This window comes from Oncorhynchus masou, chromosome 32 (assembly GCF_036934945.1).
Source record: "Oncorhynchus masou masou isolate Uvic2021 chromosome 32, UVic_Omas_1.1, whole genome shotgun sequence".
Taxonomy (NCBI): domain Eukaryota; kingdom Metazoa; phylum Chordata; class Actinopteri; order Salmoniformes; family Salmonidae; genus Oncorhynchus; species Oncorhynchus masou.
Window position 1 is genome coordinate 56,349,558 of NC_088243.1, and position 27,380 is coordinate 56,376,937.

The window sequence follows — 27,380 nt, forward strand, 5'->3', positions numbered from 1 at the left end:
CAAGCACATCCAATGCTAGCATCAGTAATTCTACATTTGTTGTTAGCCCAGCTAGCATGGACACTGACAGTTGTGAAACTGATGCCGAAGAGCTACAGCCCCCTTACCCCGGAAAGCACCGAGCAACAGACAGGGGCGTTGGACCATCGAAGAGGCGCAAATATGACGAGAACTACATTGATTTGGGGTTGACTTATATTGGGAGTAGTGCCTTTCCTCAGCCACAGTGTGTTTTTTGTGCAAAAGTACTATCTCACAACTCAATGAAACCTTCACTCTCGCGCAAACATTTAGTAACAAAACATTCCAATTTGAAAAATAAGCCACAGGAGGTTTTTGATTGAGAATTACGACGACTTTCGAGTAGTAAGACATGTATAAAATCAACAGATACCATTAATAAGGCAGGGCTAGAAGAGTCTTATATGGGCTACCGAGTGGATAGGACAGGCAAGCCTCATACTATTGTGGAGGACTTCATTATTCCTGCTGCCGCGGATATGGCTGGGACAATGCTGGGGGAAAAGGCCCAAAAACCTATACAAACAATGTCTTCAACAAACAACACTGTTTCATGTTGCTTCAGTGAAATGGCAGGAGATGTTTTGAAACAATTACTGCTTCGCATACAAGCTAGAGAATTCTGTGCGTTACAGCTGGATGAGTCAACAGATGTGGCGGGCCAGGCTCAGCTCCTGGTTTAGGTCCGTTAAGTTTATGGGGGGTCAATTAAGGAAGACATCCTCTTCTGCAAACCACTGGAAATCGAGACAACAGAAGAGGATATTTTTAAAGTACTGGACAGCTTTGTGACATCAAATGGACTTCGGTGGTCAAGATGTGTTGTATCTGTACTGATGGTGTAAAAGCCATGACAGGGAGACATAGTGGAGTGGTAACGTGCGTGCAAGCAGTTCCTCCCGATGCCACTTGGGTACACTGCAGCATCCACTGAGAGGCTCTTACTGCCAAAGGAATGCCTGACAGCTTGAAAGACATTTTGGACTCTACAGTCGTGTCTGCTGCCTCAATTTCTATGATGGCTATTTGTATATACTCCAGAATGTTATGAAGAGTGATCAGATGAATTGAAATTAATTGCAAAGTCCCTCTTTGCCATGCAAATGAACTGAATCCTCAAAAGAAAACATTTCCACTGCATTTCAGCCCTGCCGCAAAAGGACCAGCTGACATCATGTCAGTGATTCTCTCGTTAACAGGTGAGTGTTGATGAGGACAAGGCTGGAGATCACTCTGTCATAATGATTGAGTTTGAATAACAGACTGGAAGCTTCAAAAGGAGGGTGGTGCTTGGAATCATTGTTCTTCCTCTGTCAATCATGGTTACCTACAAGGAAACACGTGTCGTCATCATTGCTTTGCACAAAAAGGGCTTCACAGGCAAGGATATTGCTGCCAGTAAGAATGCACCTAAATCAACCATTTATCGGACAATCAAGAACTTCAAGAAGAGCGGTTCAATTGTTGTGAAGAAGGCTTCAGGGCACCCAAGAATGTCCAGCAAGCTCCAGGACCGTCTCCTAAAGTTGATTCAGCTGCGGGATTGGGGCACCACCAGTACAGAGCTTGCTCAGGAATGGCAGCAGGCAGGTGTGAGTACATCTGCATGCACAGTGAAGCAAAGACTTTTGGAGGATGGCCTGGTGTCAAGAAGGGCAGCAAAGAAGCCACTTCTCTCCTGGAAAAACATCAGGGACAGACTGATATTATGCAAAAGGTACAGGGATTGGACTGCTGAGGACTGGGGTAAAGTAATTTTTTCTAATGAATCCCCTTTCTGATTGTTTGGTGCATCCGGAACAAAGGTGAGCGCTACCATCGGTCCTGTGTCATGCCAACAGTAAAGCATCCTGAGAACATTCATGTGTGGGCTTGCTACTCAGCCAAGGGAGTGGGCTCACTCACAATTTTGCCTAAGAACACAGCCATGAATAAAGAATGGTACCAACACATCCTCCGAGAGCAACTTCTCCCAACCATCCAGGAACAGTTTGCTGACGAACAATACCTTTTCCAACATGATGGAGCACCTTGCAATAAGGCAAAGTGATAACTAAGTGGCTCTGGGAACAAAACATTGATATTTTGGGTCCATGGTCAGGAAACTCCCCAGACCTTAATCCCATTGAGAACTTGTGGTCAATCCTCAAGAGGTGGATGGACAAACAAAACCCCACAAATTCTGACAAACTCCAAGCATTGACTATGCAAGAATGGGCTGCCATCAGTCATGATGTGGCCCAAAAGTTAATTGACAGTATCCAGGGCGGATTGCAGAGGTCTTGAAAAAGAAGGGTCAACACTGCAAACTCAGTGCCTCTTTGCTTGACATCATGGGAAAATCAACAGAAATCAGCTAAGACCTCTGAAAAATAATTGTAGACCTCCACGAGTCTGGTTTATCATTGGGAGCAATTTCCAAACGCCTGAAGGTACAACATTCGTCTGTACAAACAATAGTACGCAAGTATAAACACCATGGGACCACGCAGCCGTCATACCGCTCAGGAAGGAGACGCGTTCTGTCTCCTAGAGATGAACGTACTTTGGTGCGAAAAGTGCAAATCAATCCCAGAACAACAGCAAAGGACCTTGTGAAGATGCTGGAGGAAACAGGTGCAAAAGTATCTATATCCACAGTAAAACAAGTCCAAAATCGACATAACCTGAAAGGCTGCTCAGCAAGGAAGAAGCCACTGCTCCAAAACCGCCATAAAACAGACAGACTACGGTTTGCAACTGCACATGGGGACAAAGATTGTACTTTTTGGAGAAATGTCCTGTGGTCTGATGAAAGAAAAATAGAACTGTTTGGCCATAATGACCATTGTTATGTTTGGACGAAGAAGGGGGAGGCTTGCAAGCTGAAGAACACCATCCCAACCGTGAAGCACAGGGGTGGCAGAATCATGTTGTGGGGGTGCTTTGCTGCAGGAGGGACTGGTGCACTTCACAAACTAGATGGCATCATTAGGAGGAAAATGATGTGGATATCATATCAACATCTCAAGACATCAGTCAGGAAGTTAAAGCTTGGTCGCAAATGTGTCTTCCAAATGGACAATGACCCCAAGCATACCTCCAAAGTTGTGGCAAAATGGCTTAAGGAAAACAAAGTCAAGGTATTGGAGTGGCCATAACAAAGCCCTGACCTCAATCCTATAGAACATTTTTGGGCAGAACTGAAAAAGCGTGTGTGAGCAAGGAGGCCTACAAACCTGATTCAGTTACACCAGCTCTGTCAGGAGGAATGGGCCAAATTCACCCAACTTATTGTGGGAAGCTTGTGGAAGGCTACCTGACATGTTTGACCCAAGTTAAACAATTTAAAGGCAATGCTACAAATACTAATGAGTGTATTTAAACTTCTGACCCACTGGGAATGTGATGAAAGAAATAAAAGCTGAAATAAATCATTCACTCTACTATTATTCTGACATGATCCTAAGTGACCTAAGACAGGGTATTTTTACTAGAATTAAATGTCAGGAATTGTGGAAAACTGAGTTTAAATGTATTTGGCTAAGGTGTATGTAAACTTCCGACTTCAACTGTACGTACTGTAGATCGGAAACCAAAAATAAGTCAATAGGGCTAACTGGCTAGCTACTAGTACTGTTAGCTAGCCAGATAGCCACAAAGAATTGTTAGTTTGCTACCCACAAAGAATTGACATCTATCTTGCATAATATTAGTTTTAGGTCACTTTTGCCTGTTAAACTATCTGGTTAGCTACATTATTATGATTTACAAATAGCTAGCTGATAGTTACTGTATGAAGTAAAACGGTTGCTTTGTGTATATCTTGCTTTGTCTCTATTAATGCCTCTGGTTCCTGATCATAGGGTAGACCAGTTCCATGTTCCCCAGTTCCATCTAGTGTATTACTCCTCCTGACAGTGATACTGTTTACTTTAACTGACTTCATAGGGAGAATGTAGTTTCTATACCATGTACACGTTTACCATGGTACTACATTTACATTTGAGTCATTTAGCAGATGCTCTTATCCAGACCAATCATCTTATGTTTGCTAGGTAAGTCAACCACATATCACATTCATAACAAGTTAAACCTCTCCTCAATCACCGAAGGCGAAGTGCAAGTAAGAAAAGAGAAGGGCAATTGTTGGTGCAAGTAACCAGGCAGGGTGTTTTTTGTCTTTGTCCAGCTGGGTCAGATCCTGAGAAGTCCCTTCATGAAGTTTGTGGCTCACGCAGTGTCCTTCACCCTCTTCCTGGGCCTGCTGGTCATCAACGCCTCAGACCGCTTCGAGGGGGTCAGGAACCTGCCCAACGAGACCATCACTGACCACCCTCGCCAGGTGTTCCGGGTCAAGACCACTCAGTTCTCCTGGACCGAGATGCTCATCATGAAATGCGTGCTGGGTGAGTAGGAGAGAGGGAGAAAGGGAGGGGAGAGGGAGAGGGAGAGGGAGAGAGAGAGAGAGAGGGGAGGAAGGGAAAGATCGATGAATGGAGAGAGAGCGAGAAAGAGGTCGAAAGAAGGACAGAATGAGAATTCTATTGTTTTACTTTTAGATTTGTGTGTACTGTTGTGTATTGTTAGATATTACTGCACTGTTGGAGTTAGGAACACAAGCATTTCGCTACACCTGCAATAACATCTGCTAAATATGTGTATGTGACCAATAAAATTTGATTTGATTTGAGGAAGAATGAAAGGGATGGATTAAGAGAGAAAGAAAGGAACAAGGAAGGAAGAAATAGACAAAATCTGGTGGAGAGCTGGTGGAGAGGGCGGTTATACATATACACACATACAGTTGGTGTCGGAAGTTTACATACACCTTAGACTAATCCATTTAAACTCAGTTCTTCACAATTCCTGACATTTAATCCTAGCAAAAAGTCCCTGTTTTAGGACAGTTAGAATCACCAATTTATTTTAAGAATGTGAAATGTCAGAATAATAGTAGAGAGAATGAATTATTTCAGCTTTTATTTCTTTCATCACATTCCCAATGGTTCAGAAGTTTACATACACTCAATTAGTATTTGGTAGCATTGCCTTTAAATTGTTTAACTTGGGTCAAACATTTCAGGTAGTCTTCCACAAGCTTCCCACAATAAGTTGGGTGAATTTTTGGCCAATTCTTCCTGGCAGAGCTGGTGTAAACTGAGTCAGGTTTGTAGGCTTCAATGCTTGCACACACTTTTTCAGTTCTGCCCACACATTTTATATAGGATTGAAGTCAAGGCTTTGTGATGGCCACTTCAATACCTTGGGTTGCAAAGAAAAAGCCATATCTCAGACTGGCCAATAAAAATTAAAGATTAAGATGGGCAAAGGAACACAGACACTGGACAGAGGAACTCTGCCTAGAAGGCCAGTATCCCGGAGTCACCTCTTCGATGTTGAGACTGGTGTTTTGTGGGTTCTATTTAATGAAGCTGCCAGTTGAGGACTTCTGAGGCGTCTGTTTCTCAAACTAGACACTCTAATGTACTTGTCCTCTTGCCCAGTTGTGCACCAGGGCCTCCCACTCCCCTTTCTATTCTGGTTAGAGCCAGTTTGTGCTGTTCTGTGAAACGAGTAGTACACAGCGTTGTACGACATCTTCAGTTTCTTGGCAATTTCTCGCATGGAATAGCCTTCATTTCGCAGAACAAGAATAGACTGATGAATTTCAGAAGAAAGTTATTTGTTTTTGGCCATTTTGAGCCTGTAATCGCACCCACAAATGCTGATGTGCCAGATACTCAACTAGTCTAAAGGCCAGTTTTATTGCTTCTTTAATCAGCATAACAGTTTCCAGCTGTACTAACATTATTGCAAAAGGGTATAATAATGATCAATTAGTCTTTTAAAATGATACACTTCGATTATCTAACACACAGCTGCCTCTGATTGGGAACCAATTCAGGCCACCATAAAAATACATATCCCTAGACTTACAAAACCCTTAGATATACAAAGAACCCTAGACAAGGACAAAACTAACATACCCACCCTAGTCACACCTTGACCTAACCAAAATAATAAAGAAAACAAAGATAACTAAGGTCAGGGCGTGACAACATGCAATTGGAACACAGGAGGGATGGTTGCGGATAGTGGGCCTATGTGGATTTTTTTTTTTTAAACCTGTTGTTTCCAGTTATTTTGGAAGTCAAAAACAAGACATTTTAAGTGACCCCAAGCATTTGAACGTATGTGTTGTGTTAATGTGCTCTCTCTCTCTCTCTCTCTCTCTCTCTCTCTCTCTCTCTCTCTCTCTCTCTCTCTCTCTCTCTCCTCTCTCTCTCTCTCTCTCTCTCTCTCTCCCTCTCTCTCTCTCCCTCCCTCCCTCCCTCCCTCCCTCTCCCTCAGGTATGATCTGGTCAGAGGTCAAGGAGATCTGGGTGGACGGTCCTAGAGAGTATGTGATGCACCTGTGGAATGTGTTAGACTTCGGCATGTTGTCTATCTTTGTGGCTTCGTTCACCGCTCGGTTCATGGCCTTCCTCAAGGCCTCGAAGGCCCAGCTGTACGTCGACCAGTTTGTCACCGACGAAGACATCCGCAACGCATCACTACCTACAGAGGTAGCCTACTACACCTATGGTTAGTAGGAATATACCGTTGGCATTCTCATTTTCTACCCTTCTACAAGGGCCTACATTAACGACTGTGGACCGGTGCCCTACCCTTCCCAGTACACTGCTCGCGCTCTCTAATCACTGCTGTCATCTTGTGGTGTAAGGCTGTTATGACATGGCTGTTTACAGTAAGCCACGGTCTGAATGCACATGCATATGATAGCCTCCCCACTGTTTAAACATTAGTACTGAAACAGCCCAACACATGCAATGACACACTCGGTCACATACCCCAAAGCTGTTGTAATTGTCTGTGTGTGTGTGTGTGTGTGTGTGTGTGTGTGTGTGTGTGTGTGTGTGTGTGTGTGTGTGTGTGTGTGTGTGTGTGTGTGTGTGTGTGTGTGTGTGTGTGTATTGGTCCTCTCGTTTCTGTGCTTTCCAGAGGTGTTCTGGTGTTCCCCTGGTGTGTATTCAAAGAATAGGGTGTAGATCAGCTTTAATATTGCAGATAGATTGTGGCTTCCATCAATGTAATTGTCTGCATCATTTACAATCCCCCATATATATATTTTGTAAATATACATATAAAAAATATATATAGGGCCTCCCGAGTGGCGCAGAGGTCTATATAGTGTGTGTGTATATATATATATATATATATATATATATATATATATATATATATATATATTATTTTTTTATTTATTATTTTAAACTAGCCCTACCATCCCTCCCCTAAATGGAGTAAACTAATGGACAACAACACTTAGGCTTCTACTTCCAGCTTATACATATTACATACATTTTACAGGGAGAATATTTTACAATAGTTATATTTTGTTTGTTTTTAGTCCCATCCTTCAACTACCCTCAACCTCTCCCATCAATCTCTGAAGAATATGCAGTTTTGATTTCTGTTTCCCATATATTTTTTGTATTACAAAAAAATACTTATGTTTAACCTTTCTTTAACTAGACAAGTCAGTTTTTCAACTGTGCTGTTTAACAAAGGTTCTGAACCTACAGTGCAGTCGGAAAGTATTCCGACTCCTTCCCTTTTTCCACATTTTGTCACGTTACATTCTAAAATGTAACGTAACTCGTAATTCTAAAATGGATTAAACATATTTTCTTCTCATCAATCTACACACAATAAAAACAGAAATCATTTATTTACAGAAGTATTCAGACTCTTTGCTATGAGACTCGAAATTGAGCTCAGGTGCATCCTGTTTCCATTGATCATTCTTCAGATGTTTCTACAACTTGACTGGAGTCCCACTGTGGTAAATTCAATTGATTGGACATGATTTGGGGTGGCAGGTAGCCTAGTGGTTAGAGCATTGGGCCAGTAACCAAAAGGTTGCTAGATCAATTCTTAGCTGACAAGGTAAAAATCTGTTGTTCTGCACCTCAACAAGGCAGTTAACCCACTGTTCCTAGGCTGTCATTGTAAATAAGAATTTGTGACTGACTTTCCTAGTTAAATAAAATGTACATTTTTTTGGAAAGGCACAAATCTGTCTATATAAGTTCCCATAGTTGAGAGTGCATGTCAGAGCACATACCAAGCCATTAGGACGAAGGAATTGTCCGTAGAGCCCCCGAGACAGGATTGTATCAAGGCACAGATTTTGGAAAGGGTATCAAAACATTTCTGCAGCATTGAAGGTCCCCAAGAACACAGTGGCCTCAATCATTCTTAAATGGAAGAAGTTTGGAACCACCAAGACTCCTCCTAGATCTGGCTACCCGGCCAAACTGAGCAATCGGGGAAGAAGGGCCTTGGTCAGGGAGGTGACCAAGAACCCGATGGTAACTCTGACAGCTCCAGAGTTCCTCTGTGGAGATGGGAGAACCTTCAAGAAGGACAACCATCTCTGCAGCACTACACCGATCAGGCCTTTATGGTAGAGTGGCCAGATGGAAGCCACTTCTCAGTAAAAGGCACGTGACAGCCCGCTTGGAGATTGAACTCTTTGGCCTGAATGCCAAGCATCACGTCTGGAGGAAACCTGGCACCATCCCTACGGTGAAGCATGGTGGTGGCAACATCATGCTGTGGAGATGTTTTTCAGTGGCAGGGACTGGGAGACTAGTCAGGATCGAGGGAAAGATGAACCAAGCAAAGTACAGCGAGATCCTTGATGAAAACCTCTTCCAGAGTGCTCAGGACCTCAGACTGGGGCGAAGGTTCACCATCCAATAGGACAACGACCCTAAGCACACAGCCAAGACAACGCAGGAGTAGCTTTGGGACAAGTTTCTGAATGTCCTTGAGTGGACAAGCCAGAGCCCGTACTTTAACCTGATCAAACATCTCTAGAGATATCTGAAAATAGCTGTGCAGCGATGCTCCTCATCCACCCTGACAGAGCGTGAGAGGATCTGCAGAGAAAAATGGGAGAAACTTCCCAAATACAGGTGTGCCAAGCTTGTAGCTTCATACCTTAGCCTGTAATCGCGGCCAAATGTGCTTCAACACACTGACTAAAGGGTCTGAATACTTATGTAAATGTAATATTTTTGTGTTTTATTTGTAACACATTTTTTTAAATGTCTAAGAACCTGTTTTTTGCTTTGTAATTATAGGGTATTGTGTGTAGATTGATAAGGGGGGGGATCATTTAATCAATTTTAGAATAAGGCTGTACCGTCACCAAATGTGGAAAAAGTAAGGGGTCTGAATACTTTCCGAATGCACATTTTATTGATACAGTCTATTTTACATTTAGTTCTTGTTATTTTTCGTCCCACCCTTCAGCTCCACTCAACCCCTCCCATCTATCTCTAAATACCATCCAGTTTTGATTTCTAAGTGTTACACCTTGCCTTTGTATTGCACTACGGAGGCAAGTTTTCCAATACTCGCTCCACGTTGTCCAATACTCGCTCCAAGTTGTCCAATACTCGCTCCAAGTTGTCCAATACTCGCTCCAAGTTGTCCAATATTCACTTAAGAGTTTGCTCTCCCCTATCATCAAACAAGTACTAATGAGAAGACGAAGCTCAGCGCTGCTTCCTTTATCTTATCAGATAGTCACAGTTCATATACACTACAAGCCACTGGGAAACAAACTGTGTTTCTCTTCTTTCTCTGTTTAAAATCTTTCTTTCAACTTGCTCTCACAGTCTCACACCAGAATTAGATGTTCATCCATGTTTCTCAAACTTCAAATTACGAAGTGTTTAAGGTTCCCTTTAGGCATAAACTCCAAATGTTTAGGGTTAAGTTTAGGCATTCATTCCAAAATCTTAAACTGGAACTGACAGCATTTTACCTACTTTGCAGATATGAAACAAACAGACAATTATAATATCAGTCAAAAAATATATAATTCCCAATTTATGCTACAAAACCAACTTCATAAGACGTTTTAAAAATAGGTTATATTTTCTGCCTAGTGGCGCAGCGCTCTAAGGCACTGCATCGCAGTGTTGCGGTGTCACTACAGCATCGGGTTAGATCCCAGGCTGTGTCATTACCGGCCATGACCGGGAGTCCCATAGGGCGGCGCACAATTGGCCCAGCGTTGGGAGGTTTTAGCTGGGGGGCTTTACTTGGCTCATCACGCTCTAGGGACTCCTTGTGGTGGGTCGGGCGACTGCAGGCTGACTTCCATCATCAGTTGAACAGTGTTTCACCACCTTCCGGAGACACCTGAAACCCCACCTCTTCAAGGAATACCTAGGATAGGATAAGTAATCCTTCTCACCCCCCCCCTTAAATGATTTAGATGCACTATTGTAAAGTGGCTGTTCCACTGGATGTCAGAAGGTGAATTCACCAATTTGTAAGTCGCTCTGGATAAGAGCGTCTGCTAAATGACTTAAATGTAAATGTAATGTAATGTTTCCTCCGACACATTGGTGAAGCTGGCTTCCTGGTTAAGCGAGCGGGTGTTAAGAAGAGCGGTTTGGCGGGTCAAATTTCGGAGGACGCCTGACTCGGCCTTCGCCTCTCCTGAGCCCGTTGGGGAGTTGCAATGATGAGACAATCATGAAAAAAGGGGTACTTTTTTAAATAAACGGTTACACTACCGTTCAAAAGTTTGGGGTCACTGAGACATTTCCTTGTTTTTGTCAGAAAAGCAAAAATTTTGTCGATTAAAATAACATAAAATTGATCAGAAATACATCAAATTGATCAGAAATGCAGTGTAGACCTAATGTTATAAATTACTATTGTAGCTGGAAACAGCTGATTTTTAATGGAATATCTACATAGGCTAACATAGGCCCATTATCAGCAGCCATCACTCTTGTGTTTCAATGGCACGTTGTGTTAGCTAATCCAAGTTCATAATTTCAAAAAGGCTAATTGATCATTAGAAAACCCTTCTGCAATTATGTTAGTACAGCTGAAAACTGTTATGCTGATGAAAGATGCAATAAAACTGACCTTCTGTAGACTAGTTGAGTATCTGGAGCATCAGTATTTGTGGGTTCGATTATAGGCTCAAAATGGCCAGAAAAAAATAACTTTCTTCTGAGTCTATTCTTGTCCTGAGAAATTAAGGCTATTCCATGCGAGAAATTGCTAAGAAACTGAAGATCTCGTACAATGCTGTGTACTACTCCCTTCACAGAACAGAGCGAACAGGCTCTAACCAGAATAGAAAGAGGAGTGGGAGACCCCGGTGCACAACAGCAAGAGGAAAACTACATTGTGTCTAGTTTGAGAAACAGACGCCTCACAAGTCCTCAACTGGCATCTCATTAAATAGTACCAGCAAAACACCAGTCTCAAAATCAACAGTGAAGAGGCGACTCTTGGATTCTGGCTTTCTAGGCAGAGTTGCAAAGAAAAAGCCATATCTGACTGGCCAATAAAAAGAAAAGATTACGATGGGCAAAAGAACACAGAGGAACTCTGCCTAGAAGGCCAGCATCCCAGAGTCGCCTCTTCACTGTTGAGCACAGAATAACTATTCAACACTCAACACCCATTGAATATGGCCAGTGTCATTCAACGTTGGCAAAACAGCATAATTAAATTGTTGCCAGCAGCACAGTTGCATTCACCAACATAAAAACAGCCTAACCAGCTCTGCTAGGGCAAGTAAAATGGTCAGAGTGAACTGTTCTCTCATTTGTGTCTGGAAGTAGCTAGCAAGCTAGCCAACGTTAGCCAGTTAGCTTGGGTGCTTGACTGCTGTTGTTAACTTCTTGAAACTCCCCATCCCGGATCCGGGATCGTGACTAAAGCCTCAGGCTCATTAGCATAACGCAACGTTAACGATTTCTGAAAATCGCAAATAAAATTAAAATAATGCGTTTGCTCTCAAGCTTAGCCTTTTCTTAACAACACTGTCATCTCAGATTTTCAAAATATGCTTTTGAACCATAGAAATTGACTAATTTGTGTAAGAGTATGCAAAGCTAGCATAGCATTTTGTGTAGCATGTAGCACGCAACATTTTCACAAAAACCAGATAACCAAATAAATAAAATCATTTACCTTTGAAGAGCTTCTGATGTTTTCAATGAGGAGAGTCTCAGTCACATACCAAATGCGCAGTGTTTCCTGAAAGCGTCTGTGTGTAGGAGAAATCGTTCCGTTTTCTACATTGCGTCTGGCTACCGAAACGAACCGAAAATGCAGTCACCTACAACGTGAAACTTTTTCCGGATTAACTACATAATATCGACCGAAACATGGCAAACGTTGTTTGGAATCAATCCTCAAGGTGTTTTTTCACATATCTCTTCATTGACATGCAGTTCGTGGAAGCTTGCTTTCCTCTCTGTGTCCCATGGAAAAATACTGGCAGGTGACTTTTGCGCACCAATTTCGGCGCAGGACACCGGGCGGACACGTGGTAAATGTGGTCTGTTATGGTCAATCTTCCAATGATCTGCCCACAAATACGTCACAATGCTGCAGACACCTTGGGGAAATGACAGAAAGGGCTGACTAATTCCTCTTGCGTTCACAGCCATATAAGGAGATCTTGAAAAACAGAGCCTCAAAAATCCTTGTCATTTCCTGGATGCCATCTCATCTTGGTTTTGCCTGAAGCTCACGTTTTAGGGCACGCACAGAGAAGATCTTTGTATTTCTGGACACGTCAGAGTGTTTTCTTTCGAACGGTAGCAATTATATGCATAGTCGAGCATCTTTTTGTGACAAAATATCTTGTTTAAAACGGGAACGTTTTTCATCCAAAAATGAAATTGCGCCCCCAGAGCATCAACAGGTTAAGACAGAAGGCTTTGATCAACCCTACTCGGCCAGAACGTCCAGTGTGTATTCTGAACACTCCTTAGAGATGGGCGGGGCTAAAGCTTAAGAGGGTGTGAACGATGCTGACTGGATGTAGACAAAGAAGAGGTCTCCAGTAGGTGTCCTATAACATTCAAAGGCCATTTTCTCAAAAGTGGGGTTACAAGTTTATCAACTTTCAAAGCAGAATTACCTCCCACTGTTCCTCAACTGTTGTGTGTGACATACCCTTTTCTAGCTATGTGTCTCTACTTTTATCCAATGTAAAAAAAACAAAAAAACATTTCAAGTTTTGCTACATCAAACTGGGTGTATGTGAGCAGATTTCATGTTGCTAAAATGCTGTCTGTTCCACTTTAATGTTAGGCATTAATTAACTCTGAATTGTTAAGGTAAAGGTCAAGGTATGGGATAGGCTTAAAACAAAAGTTTCAAAAACATTCAATCAATGAATTTGAACTTGCAACCTTTGGAATCAGAGGCAGGTGCCTACAATTATCTGCCATCCCTGCCCATAACACCCTAGCAGCCCACAACACCCTAGCAGCACACTATGTTGCCCCTTGTGGCCGGTTTTCACATCACCTTCCGACATCCTCAGACATGGATGGACGTCAAATACTGACTTATCATGGGGTGACCTGGCTGCTTTCTTTATTTGGTTACTCTTCTCTTTTCCACACACTCTTCTCTTTTCCACACACTCTTCTCTTTTCCACACACTCTTCTCTTTTCCACACACTCTTCTCTCTTCCACACACTCTTCTCTTTTCCACACACTCTTCTCTTTTCCACACACTCTTCTCTTTTCCACACACTCTTCTCTCTTCCACACACTCTTCTCTTTTCCACACACTCTTCTCTTTTCCACACACTCTTCTCTCTTCCACACACTCTTCTCTCTTCTTCCACACACTCTTCTCTTTTCCACACACTCTTCTCTTTTCCACACACTCTTCTCTCTTCCACACACTCTTCTCTTTTCCACACACTCTTCTCTTTTCCACACACTCTTCTCTCTTCCACACACTCTTCTCTTTTTCACATTCTCTCCCTACGGTTTGTCTCAGCCAGGAATAAGTGGCGTCCGTCGGACCCCCAGATCATCTCAGAAGGTCTGTATGCCATTGCTGTGGTGCTGAGTTTCTCCCGCATCGCCTACATCCTGCCAGCCAACGAGAGCTTCGGTCCCCTCCAGATCTCCCTGGGCCGGACGGTGAAGGACATCTTCAAGTTCATGGTCATCTTCATTATGGTGTTTGTGGCCTTCATGATTGGGATGTTCAACCTCTACTCGTATTACCTAGGAGCCAAGTACAACCCTGCCTTCACCACGTGAGTGAAAAAATACAATAAACATCCTGCACACACACTGAAACACACACAAATGGAAGATTAGTGAGATGAGTGAAACACATCTTGGGGGGGGGGGGGGTCAAGTGACATGTTATTTAGGAAAGATACTGGTGGAATCCCACAAGGTCACCTTTCTTTCAAAGCTCTTTTCTGACAGGACAGGTGGAAGTAGTGTCTGGCTACATCTCTGTCCAGTTTATCAGTGGAAATCCACTATGATGTTTTCTGGAACCAGCTGGTCCTTTCACATCAGTGATGACAGGCACATTTACTTTTATTTCATGTCCGCCTGTGGATTTTATAGCAACGTCGCAAAGTGATCAGTCTTTATCCTGTGGCAGGCTCGTTTAAGAACCATTTGTCAACATTTATCTCAGAGAAAGAAGACACACACTCATTCAGACACAGTCCTCTTCCCTCCTCTCCTCTCAGAATGTAGTTTTACCACTTTAGACTAGAGACACATTATCATTTGATCATTCTATCATTCTTTCTGAAACTGAAACTTTCCACTCAATCATCTCAGTCCCTTTGCTAATGGATTTTGGGTCCAGCCTGTCCGTCCGTCAGTCTCAGTCAGTCAGTCAGTCGGTCAGTCATTTTTTATGAGTTAAAGAACTCCTCTGTTCCATCTGTGTGTAGTGAAGTAGAACCACAGAGAACGGTGGAGTCTGGGATGGGTTCTGCTTGGCTGATCACATAGAACCACCAGTCTGCTGAGGCGATACCGGTACAAACGTCGGACTCATCACTTCTACTCCCTACAGCGGATATTCAGTTTTAGGCCTCTGTCTTGGACTCTAAGACCTGAATGGTACCCTCAGGGGCTGCGTTCACACAGCACACTCAACTTTTTTCCACTAATTGGTCTTTTTGACCAATCACATCAGATCTTTTAACATCAGCTCTTTTTGGGGGGGAGCTGATCTAATTGGTCAGAAGACCAATCGAAACGCAGCCTGTGTTGACTTTACCTTGAAACACAGTTGGGATTTGTTTCCGATGTCAGTTTTGAGGAATCCAGCTGATATATCATTCCACTTGAATTCATAGTAACCTATCAACCAGTGAGATGTTCTGAATGAATTCCACCGTTCACAAGTTCTTACTGGCACCACAAGGGGTCACTATGACTCCAATTACTGATGGAGTCAGAAAGACCATAACAGAAGTCACGTTTTCCAGGAATTTACATCAATCATTTACTTGGTAAAGAAAAGGAGTGGGTTGGACTGTATCTTAGGCTAGGTTGAGGAGTGATATTGCAGGTCAGAATACAGGAGTGTTGGTGGAGGACAAGGTTTCCAGTGCAGGGTATTCATTTATTAACTAACTAACGAAGGGGGGGAATTGAGATATTGAATGGGTTTTCAACCCGGTAGCTAAGGTTGTGTGGGAGGATGTTGTGGTTCTGGAGGATACAAAAGAGAAGATGTATTAGCATACATACGAAGTGTCATAACTAATAGGAGAATGTAGAAAAGTATAACACGCAGGAACAAAGGACATCACTGGTAACTAAAGAATTCCCCAAACCATCACACTACCACCAACATGCTTAACCGTTGGTATGAGGTGAAATATAGTGTTTGGTTTTCGCCAGACATAATGGGACCCATCTCCTCGAAAAAGTTGATTCAAGTTTGCCAAAAAGCACCTGGAAAATCATCAAGACTCTTGGAAGAATGTTCTATGGACAGATGAGTCAAAAGTATAACTTTTTGGATGACATGGGCCCCATTATGGCTGGTGAAAACCAGACACTGCATTCCACGGTAAGAACCTTGTACAAACGGTTAAGCATGTTGGTGGTATAGTGAATCTTTAGGGATGCTTTGCATGAGAGAATGTCAAGAGTGTGCAAAGCTGTCATCAAGGCAAAGGGTGGCTACTTTGAATAATCTCAAATTGAAAATATATTTTGATTTGTTTAACATGTTTTGGGTTACTCCCTGATTCCATACGTGTTATTTCATAGTTTTGATGTCTTCACTATTACTCTACAGTGTAGAAAATAGTAAATAAAAAAATGAGTAGGTATGTCCAAAATGTTGGCTAGTACTGTATATATATATATATATATATATATATATATATATATATATATATATATATATATTGTCGTGGAAATTTCCTCTATTTACCAAATCATGGGAGCAAACCACACACACAAGTCAGAGTTAGTTATCAAAGTCCATCTTTAATTATATGAGCTCTATCACAAACCCTGTGACTCTCAGATCAATTCAGTGTCTATCAATGAATTCTCTGAGAGTCCCTTACACATTTCAACTGAGAACTTTTATAGCAAAGACACACAGGATAAGACAGCATCGGCATAATTCATTGTTCAGCTTTGTCTCCATTCTCAAACTCAGAACCATAAACCAATCCTCCATATCAACAGGCATATATCAAATCCATCCTATCTTGACAAGATCACAGAGACACACTGACTGGCACACAGACATTGTGGAGCCAAGAGATACATGCTTGACCTCTCCCCTCTCTCCGGCCCAAGCAACTTAGTCTTGACATAGAACAGATACTGCAACCACGCCACAGTATTATACAAAAATAACATTCTGATGAGAAATAACTTACAAACTTATGATGAATATAAAACATCTTATCTATGTTACCCAACTAATTCTGATTATTCCCCAACAATATATATATATATATATATATATATGTCTATGTGTATATATACAGGCTTGGAAGTTATCATTATACAGTCTCCAAACATGAAAAGGCACTTACTTAAACTCAGGTATGCACAACATGGACTGCATTTAGACAGGCAGCCCAATTCTGATATTTTGTTCACGAATTGGTTTGAAAAGATCTGATATGATTGATCAAAAGACCAATAAGTGGAAAAAATGATCAGAATTAGGCTGCCTGTCTAAATTCAGCCATGGACAGGAAAGGGAAAACACTGGGGCTGCCCTATTCACCAAACACTACGGAAAACACTGGGGCTGCCCTATTCACCAAACACTACGGAAAACACTGGGGCTGCCCTATTCACCAAACACTAAGGAAAACACTGGGGCTGCCCTATTCACCAAACACTAAGGAAAACACTGGGGCTGCCCTATTCACCAAACACTAAGGAAAACACTGGGGCTGCCCTATTCACCAAACACTAAGGAAAACACTGGGGCTGCCCTATTCACCAAACACTAAGGAAAACACTATTAAGGAAAACACTGGGGCTGCCCTATTCACCAAACACTAAGGAAAACACTGGGGCTGCCCTATTCACCAAACACTAAGGAAAACACTGGGGCTGCCCTATTCACCAAACACTAAGGAAAACACTGGGGCTGCCCTATTCACCAAACACTAAGGAAAACACTGGGGCTGCCCTATTCACCAAACACTAAGGAAAACACTGGGGCTGCCCTATTCACCAAACACTAAGGAAAACACTGGGGCTGCCCTATTCACCAAACACTAAGGAAAACACTGGGGCTGCCCTATTCACCAAAGACTAAGGAAAACACTGGGGCTGCCCTATTCACCAAACACTAAGGAAAACACTGGGGCTGCCCTATTCACCAAACACTAAGGAAAACACTGGGGCTGCCCTATTCACCAAACACTAAGGAAAACACTGGGGCTGCCCTATTCACCAAACACTAAGGAAAACACACGCTGCTTTATATCAGAGGAATGGGAGCGGAATGTTGATTGGTGTGGTGAGTTGGCAGGATAGTGGGAAGTCCAGAGAGGGGATAATTGGAAAGTTGGTTGAATTTACATGATGCTTCAGAACAGTTGGTTTAGACGTGTGTGTGTGTGTGTGTGTGTGTGTGTGTGTGTGTGTGTGTGTGTGTGTGTGTGTGTGTGTGTGTGTGTGTGTGTGTGTGTGTGTGTGTGTGTGTGTGTGTGTGTGTGTGTGTGTGTGTGTGTACGTACATACGTATGTGCATGTATCTGCTATCTCTCTGTGTTCTTGAGTATAACAGACATGGCAGCTTTTGATGGAGGATGGTAGTGAGGGCAGGTTTGATGGCTCTGGTGCTGATTGAGGGAGGCAGGTGGTGGTGATAACGATACCCCAGGAGGAAGCACTCTGAGTGGGGGCTGTGGAGAGGATGAAGGCGGTTCTTTGGAGGATGGCTGGAGGGTTCAGGCAGTGAAGGTACAGCTGGAGTAGGCCTAATGAAGACTGTATGCCCTAATGTCTACTATTCTGGCCTCCAGAACCCAACACACTGACTGACTCACTCACACACAAAAGCACACATATTATTTCTCACACACACACACACACACACACACACACACACACACACACACACACACACACACACACACACACACACACACACACACACACACACACACACACACACACACACACACACACACACACACACACACACACACACACACACACGGCAGGTTATTAGGATTCTCAGCTAGGCACCTCTGGAGAAGCAGTAGGCCTGTCTCTATGTTCTAGTCAGTCATGCATTAGTACACTGCTGTACAGACCTGACTGCCAGACAAGGGGAGAGTAATGGAGAGATACAGGAAAGGGGGTGGAGGGGGAGTCAGGAAGTAGAAGATAGAGGGAGGACGGAGACTATTTGAGGAAAAGAGAACGCATCAGCGAGTAGAGGAGAAAATAGAGGAGGGCAAATCTGACAGAGTAGGAAGATAAACAAATGAGATAAAAGCAAGAGGAAAGGAGGAATGAGTATGGGTGAAGAGAGGGGGAATGGAGAGACTAGAGGGGGAAGGAGAGACTAGAGGGGGATGGAGAGACTAGAGGGGGATGGAGAGACTAGGGGGAAGGAGAGACTAGAGGGGGAAGGAGAGACTAGAGGGCGATGGAGAGACTAGAGGGGGATGGAGAGAGTAGAGGGGGATGGAGAGACTAGAGGGGGATGGAGAGACTAGAGGGGGAAGGAGAGACTAGAGGGGATGGAGAGACTAGAGGGGGAAGGAGAGACTAGAGGGGGAAGGAGAGACTCGAGGGGGATGGAGAGACTCGAGGGGGAAGGAGAGACTCGAGGGGGAAGGAGAGACTAGAGGGGGAAGGAGAGACTAGAGGGGGAAGGAGAGACTAGAGGTGGAAGGAGAGACTAGAGGGGGATGGAGAGAAGCAGAGGAGGATTCTTGGCTGGCCTGTTTGTGTGGGCACAATAAGGGAAACAGGCCACTGGCACAGACAGGAGAGAGAGAATCAGAGGGATAAGCTGAAGAAGACACACAGACATGGAGAACAAGCTGAGAAGGAGGGAGAGGGCAAAACCAAAGAGAGTGAGATATATTTTGTGAGAACTGAAGAGTAGAGAGAGAGAGAGGGGCCTGGTGGTATGGCATGACAGTTTAGCGTGGGGGTAAAAAGGAACATATGTACAGTACCAGTTAAAAGTTTGCACACACCTTCTCATTCCAGGGTTTTTCTTTGTTTTTACTATTTTCTACATCGTAGAACAGTAGTGAAGACATCAAAACTATGAAATAACACATATGGAATCATGCAGTAACCAAAAAAGTTTATATTTGAGATTCTTCAAAGTAGCCATCCTTTGCCTTGATGACAGCTTTGCACACTCTTGGCATTCTCTCAACCAGCTTCATGAGGTAGTCACCTGGAATGCATTCACATAACAGGTGTGCCTTGTTAAAAGTTAATTTGGGGAATTTCTTTCTTTCTTAATGCGTTTGAGCCAATGAGTTGTGTTGTGAGAAGGTAGGGGTGGTATTCAGAAGATAGCCCTATTTGGTAAAAGACCAAGTCCATATTAGGTCAAGAACAGCTCAAATAAGCAAAGAGAAAATACAGCCCATCATTACTCTAAGACATGAAGGTCAGTAATTTCAAGAACTTTTAAAGTTTCTTCAAGTGCAGTTGCAAAAACCATCACGTACTATAATGAAACTGGCTCTCATGAAGACTGCCACAGGAAAGAGTTACAGAGTTAACTGCACCAGAGTTAACTGCACCTCAGATTGTAGCCCAAATAAATGCTTCAGAGTTCAAGTAACAGACACATCTCAACATCAACTGTTCAGAGGAGACTGCGTGAATCAGGCCTTCAAATTGCTGCAAAGAAACCGCTACTAAAGGACACCAATAAGAAGAAGAGACTTGCTTGGGCCAAGAAACACGAGCAATGAACATTACACCGGTGGAAATCTGTCCTTTGGTCTGATGAGTCCAACCGCCGTGCCTTTGTGAGATGCAGAGTTGGTGAATGGATGATCTCTTTTCTTTTATTTCCTGAGGATATGCAAGTCGGCATGTGCCAAGAGAGAGAGAGAGAATTTATAGAGCGTGATGGACACTTGTGTTGTCATGAAGCTCCTAATTGCTTGTCTCGCACTGTTCAATTCCCTATTCAATACATATGACCAGAGAAGACACACACACTACACATACGCACACTCAAACAAATCACATTGATTAAGACCAGAGGTGCTTACCCGTCTGTCACCATGGATACGGCTCAGCGGCGTGATCGAGGAAAGTTGATCTGAGTTTAATACTTAAAGATGTCTGTCTGCACCACTCTCCTGAAAGATAGCACTGCTAGATGGAGCGAGGGAGGCGGTGAGGGAGGAGAGTAAAGGAGGGAGGGAAGTTCATATATAAATGCTATAAGGGAGGGATAGAGAGGGAGGGAGAGGATTATAATATCGGAATGATGAGAGAGAAAAACATTTTTTTTTTTTTTTTAAGTCTGTGATTTACTGATCTGCAGCATTGATTTCCCTAATTATAGAGAGAGAGTGAGCTAAAAAGAAAGATAGTGGCACTGAAGAAAGATGAGAAAAGGAATAATGGAAAATAAAGTTAGAGTGAGCGAGAGAGAGAGAGAGAGAGAGAGAGAGCGAGCGAGAGGGACCTACTGTGTGTTCATATCAGTCTCCTGAGGAAGTAGATGAGCAGTAATTGGGTTTGGATTACACACACACACAGAATAGAGGTGAGTTGCCGCCATTCTCCCTCGTAGGGAGTGTGTGTGTGTGTGTGTGTGTGTGTGTGTGTGTGTGTGTGTGTGTGTGTGTGTGTGTGTGTGTGTGTGTGTGTGTGTGTGTGTGTGTGTGTGTGTGTGTGTGTGTGTGTGTGTTGCCTTGTACTGCCTCCCTCTCTCCTGTCAGTGAGGTGCTCTCCTGAGGGTTAAGGCTGACTGTGTCTCTGAAGGCACCCGCTGTGACCAGCTGTTAGGGAACTAGACAGAAGTGTTTAATGACGGCTCAGCACCCGGCATCAATATCCGCTGGTCTGCTCTCTGTGTGAATATGAGGGGTAGTGGTAGCCGGTGACTGATAGAATTGTTCACGTATAGAAAGGACTACTGTATCTCTGCAGATAAGTGTGGATGTCCATGTATGTCATAAGCTTCTATTAGAAACCTCTCCTTTTCCCTACCTAATAACATGTACATTAATTTCTAAATACATGTGAAGAGTCTTGCATATTGACGTTGGTTTGTCACGTGAGCCCCAGGTCAGAGGAAAGGGAAATCAATAAACATCAGCAAGGATCAAGTGGATGGACTATCATATGGGGGTCTGAATAGCGTTCCACATGAGAACATTGTCCAATAGAGAGAGAATTTAGGTTTATTCAGCCATGGTACCACATGCATGTACTGTACATACTGGGCCTTGCAGCACATCGAGCTGACAGATGACATATTGTAAGTTATTTTAACGAGTTACTACAGAGTTATCCGAGTTCTAAGATCTTGTGAGTCTGTGAGAAGACAGAGAGATAGAGAACAAGACATAGAGAGCGAGTTGTAGGTTAAGCAGTGTTTTCCACTCTTCCTAGAAAGATGAAGTGTGTGTGGCTCTAAGCGCTGAAAGAGGAGAGGTTTATTGAAGTGCACACACAGGCCTGTAGCCGACATCTCTCTTCCCCTTCACCCCTCCCTCTTGCTTTGCCATTCATTGAATGTATATTTGGCAGTATTGCGTCCAAATGTCGGTGTTCTTTTGGCAAAGTGTATGTTTAGCTCACTCCAAACCCCCTCAGAGCTTGGGTGTCTGAAAGCGCAAGCTAGAGCAATGTCACCTCATTCGACCAACTTGTTCTCGTGAAACGAAACGAGGGCGCAGCGGATCAGGCCATGAGTACTGAGACTAAAAGCAGAACCAAATGGACTGGACTGGACTGGACTGGACTAGACTAGACTGGACCAGACGTTTCCAACCGTTTCCAACCTGTGCACAACCAAATCACAGACAAAAGCCCTGGGCTGTTCCAAAGTGGAACAGGAGAACTGGCTTTGCCTCTTCGATTGAGCTTTCCTGGTGGGGGGATAATGTGTTGGAATTGGACATGACTCATCAGCTATTTCATCAGTGCCAGCTCATAAACTCTACTAAAAGAACACTATACTCTGGTTTACAGACTCATGCTTGCATGTGCATCCGTGTGTGTTTCCCCAGGGTGGAGGAGAGCTTTAAGACTCTGTTCTGGTCCATCTTCGGTCTGTCGGAGGTGATTTCCGTGGTCCTGAAGTATGACCATAAGTTCATAGAGAATATTGGCTATGTGCTGTTTGGGGTCTATAACGTCACTATGGTGGTGGTTCTACTCAACATGCTCATCGCTATGATCAATAGCTCCTATCAAGAGATAGAGGTCAGTTCTATTAATAACTCATTCATATAGAGGTCAGTCCTATGAATAACTCGTTCATATAGAGGGCAGTCCTATTAATAACTCATTCATAAAGAAGTCAGTCCTATTAATAACTCATTCATATAGAGGTCAGTTCTATTAATAACTCATTCATATAGAGGTCAGTCCTATTAATAACTCATTCATATAGAGGTCAGTTCTATTAATAACTCATTCATATAGAGGTCAGTCCTATTAATAACTCATTCATATAGAGGGCAGTCCTATTAATTACTCATTCATAAAGAAGTCAGTCCTATTAATAACTCATTCATATAGAGGGCAGTGCTATTAATAACTCATTCATATAGAGGTCAGTTCTATTAATAACTCATTCATATAGAGGGCAGTCCTATTAATAACTCATTCATATAGAGGCTATTAATAACTCATTCATATAGAGGTCAGTTCTATTAATAACTCATTCATATAGAGGTCAGTTCTATTAATAACTCATTCATATAGAGGGCAGTCCTATTAATAACTCATTCATATAGAGGGCAGTCCTATTAATAACTCATTCACATAGAGGTCAGTCCTATTAATAACTCATTCATATAGAGGTCAGTCCTATTAATAACTTATTCATATAGAGGTCAGTCCTATTAATAACTCATTCATATAGAGGTCAGTTCTATTAATAACTCATTCATATAGAGGGCAGTCCTATTAATAACTCATTCATAAAGAAGTCAGTCCTATTAATAACTCATTCATATAGAGGTCAGTTCTATTAATAACTCATTCATATAGAGGTCAGTCCTATTAATAACTCATTCATATAGAGGTCAGTTCTATTAATAACTCATTCATATAGAGGTCAGTCCTATTAATAACTCATTCATATAGAGGGCAGTCCTATTAATTACTCATTCATAAAGAAGTCAGTCCTATTAATAACTCATTCATATAGAGGGCAGTGCTATTAATAACTCATTCATATAGAGGTCAGTTCTATTAATAACTCATTCATATAGAGGGCAGTCCTATTAATAACTCATTCATATAGAGGCTATTAATAACTCATTCATATAGAGGTCAGTTCTATTAATAACTCATTCATATAGAGGTCAGTTCTATTAATAACTCATTCATATAGAGGGCAGTCCTATTAATAACTCATTCATATAGAGGTCAGTCCTATTAATAACTAATTCATAAAGAAGTCAGTCCTATTAATAACTCATTCATATAGAGGTCAGTCCTATTAATAACTTATTCATAAAGAAGTCAGTCCTATTAATAACTCATTCATATAGAGGTCAGTTCTAATAATAACTCATTCATATAGAGGTCAGTTCTATTAATAACTCATTCATATAGAGGACAGTCCTATTAATTACTAATTTATATAGAGGGCAGTCCTATTAATAACTCATTCATATAGAGGGCAGTCCTATTAATAACTCATTCATAAAGAAGTCAGTCCTATTAATAACTCATTCATATAGAGGGCAGTCCTATTAATAACTCATTCATAAAGAAGTCAGTCCTATTAATAACTCATTCATATAGAGGGCAGTCCTATTAATAACTCATTCATATAGAGGGCAGTCCTATTAATAACTCATTCATATAGAGGGCAGACCTATTAATTATTTATTCATATAGAGGGCAGTCCTATTAATTACTTATTCATATAGAGGGCAGACCTATTAATTATTTATTCATATAGAGGGCAGTCCTATTAATAACTCATTCATATAGAGGGCAGACCTATTAATTATTTATTCATATAGAGGGCAGTCCTATTAATAACTCATTCATATAGAGGTCAGTCCTATTAATAACTCATTCATAAAGAAGTCAGTCCTATTAATAACTCATTCATATAGAGGGCAGTCCTATTAATAACTCATTCATATAGAGGTCAGTCCTATTAATAACTCATTCATATAGAGGGCAGTCCTATTAATAACTCATTCATATAGAGGGCAGACCTATTAATAACTCATTCATATAGAGGGCAGCCCTATTAATAACTCATTCACATAGAGGTCAGTCCTATTAATAACTCATTCATATAGAGGTCAGTCCTATTAATAACTTATTCATATAGAGGTCAGTCCTATTAATAACTCATTCATATAGAGAGCAGACCTATTAATAACTCATTCATATAGAGGGCAGCCCTATTAATAACTCATTCACATAGAGGTCAGTCCTATTAATAACTCATTCATATAGAGGTCAGTCCTATTAATAACTTATTCATATAGAGGTCAGTCATATTAATAACTTATTCATATAGAGGTCAGTCCTATTAATAACTCATTCATATAGAGGTCAGTCCTATTAATAACTCATTCATATAGAGGTCAGTCCTATTAATAACTCATTCATAAAGAGGTCAGTCCTATTAATAACTCATTCATATAGGAGTCAGTTTTATTAATAACTCATTCACATAGAGGTCAGTTCTATTAATAACTCATTCACATAGAGGTCATTCCTATTGATAAGTCATTCATATAGAGGTCAGTCCTATTAATAACTCATTCATTCGGAATTATCCAATCTTACATTTATAATCATACAATGGTCGTGTTATGATAATGTTTAGTCAAAGAAACAAATATTCAGTGTGAAATATTGTTAATCCCACATGACTGTACCAATGTGTGTGTTTATGTGTGTGCTGTGCGCATGCATTTATTTGTTTGTGTCTGTATGTCCATGTGTGTGTGTCCCCTCCAGACAGATGCAGATGTAGAGTGGAAGTTTGCCCGTGCCAAGCTATGGATGTCCTACTTTGACGAGGGTCGCACTCTGCCCGCTCCTTTCAACATGGTGCCTTCTCCCAAATCCTGGTACTACCTGGTCCTCCGCACCAAGGCCTGCATCGTTCACCTCTGCAAGGCCAAGGGACGTCGCCATGACAACGAGCTAGAGATGGGCATGCTTAACCCACGACTCAAGGTCAGAGGGGAGAGGGCAAAGGTCAAAAGTCAAACCCTCATTGTATCAATACATACTGTAGATGCTAGTAAGTGTTTGATCTTATACCAAGCTATTTTCAGTGTAATAATTTTTTAAATACAATTTTAAATGTATTTTGTTTGTTTAGCTTATTGGAATACCAGGTGAGAATTTGCTGTGAATGTTGCTGAGCAGATCCTTGGTAAATCTTACAACATTTGCACACACTGTATATAGGCTTTTCTATTGTGTTATTGACTATACATGTGTTTATCCCATGTGTAACTCTGTGTTGTTTTTGTCGCACTGCTTTGCTTTATCTTGGCCAGGTCACAGTTGTAAATGAGAACGTGCTCACAACTGACCTACCTGGTTAAATAAAGGTGAAATAAAAACAATATATTTAAAAAAGAAATCGGTCTTGCCAAAGCATAGCTGAACATCCAGGGAGGCATGGTGCCAAATCTAAATGGCACTGCACAATGTTTTGCCAAAGCTGTTGCAAAAGCCGCTTGGGTTATTTTGGTGGTGGATGTGTTGTGGAGACTATTGGATGTATTTCAAAGGCTTCAGGATGTATTATAGGAGCTGTTGGATATGCCCGCTCCTACCTAATGCTTAACCTGGTTTGTAGAGGCAGGATCGGTTTTATAGAACTCCCTCTGTGGGTAGACAGAGAGCTGATGGATCGGCTATGAAACACAACTGAGCAGAGCATCAGGTGAGCAATCGATATGCAGACTCACACTAGACCTTAGGAAGACGGGACAAAATGTAAAGTGAGTTTGTTGGAGCGAACTGCAGCGGTTTCTCTCTTCCTGAAGGAGACATGCATGTATACGGCATCTTGCTTCACTTTTACAGTGTTTTTTGTATGTCCTGTACATTGTGTTTGTATCTGTTTGTTATTGGGCGTGTGTTTGTGTGTGTATGTGTGTGTTTGTGTGTTAGTATACAGGGCTAGTTTCAGGACCCATTGCAGTTTGGTGCCATGTCTCGTTCTGCCATGCCACTGATGATGTCAAGCTTAGCAGCCTTTCGAGCCCCAGATCTGTGTGTGAATATCTATGTGCATGTGCGTGCATGCATGTCTGTGCGCGTGCTTGTGTGTGCGTGTGTGTGTGCGTGTGTGTGTGTTTGAGCGTATCTCCTGCCAACATGAAAATAAGGACTCGTAGGACACTAAGTAAATCTAGAAGAGAACATTAAAACTAGGTCATTGATATTTAGCAGAGCAGAGACATCAACACCCAGTGACATAATACACATTATTCCAAGGTAATAGGAATCATGTTTGCAGCACAGAAATAAATAACATATAATACAGTATTATTTTCTATCTATTTATATACACCGTTTCTTATTTTTTTTTACTATTTTCTACATTGTAGAATAATACTGTAGACATCAAAACTATGAAATAACACATATGGAATCATGTAGTAACTGTCAGCGTAGTGTGTATAGGTGGCAGCGAAGTCAGGCGCAGGAGAGTCAAAATGAAGTGTAAATGGAGTCTTTTAATAAATGTCAACAGAACATGCTCCATAACACTAAAACGTACAGACATGAAAAAACATGGGTACGAGGACCCGTCGCGCACCAACACAACAAAATAACAACAACGACAATTAAACAATCTCTGACAAAGACATGA

The 27,380-nt window shown here is 42.0% G+C and overlaps 1 protein-coding gene and 1 pseudogene across 1 annotated transcript in view; one reads left to right on the forward strand and one right to left on the reverse strand.

The window, feature by feature from the left end:
• LOC135527037 (uncharacterized) overlaps positions 1–27,380 on the reverse strand; it is a 157,698-nt pseudogene that overhangs the window by 101,164 nt on the left and 29,154 nt on the right.
• The window catches only part of LOC135527035 (short transient receptor potential channel 7-like), a 47,887-nt gene that overhangs the window by 13,387 nt on the left and 7,120 nt on the right, over positions 1–27,380 (forward strand). Inside the window, exons 4-8 of the mRNA XM_064955691.1 lie at positions 4,193–4,409; positions 6,355–6,588; positions 13,860–14,124; positions 22,570–22,765; positions 25,502–25,723. Of these exons, the coding sequence (XP_064811763.1) occupies positions 4,193–4,409; positions 6,355–6,588; positions 13,860–14,124; positions 22,570–22,765; positions 25,502–25,723 (1,134 nt within the window). The remainder of the gene's footprint in view (positions 1–4,192; positions 4,410–6,354; positions 6,589–13,859; positions 14,125–22,569; positions 22,766–25,501; positions 25,724–27,380) is intronic.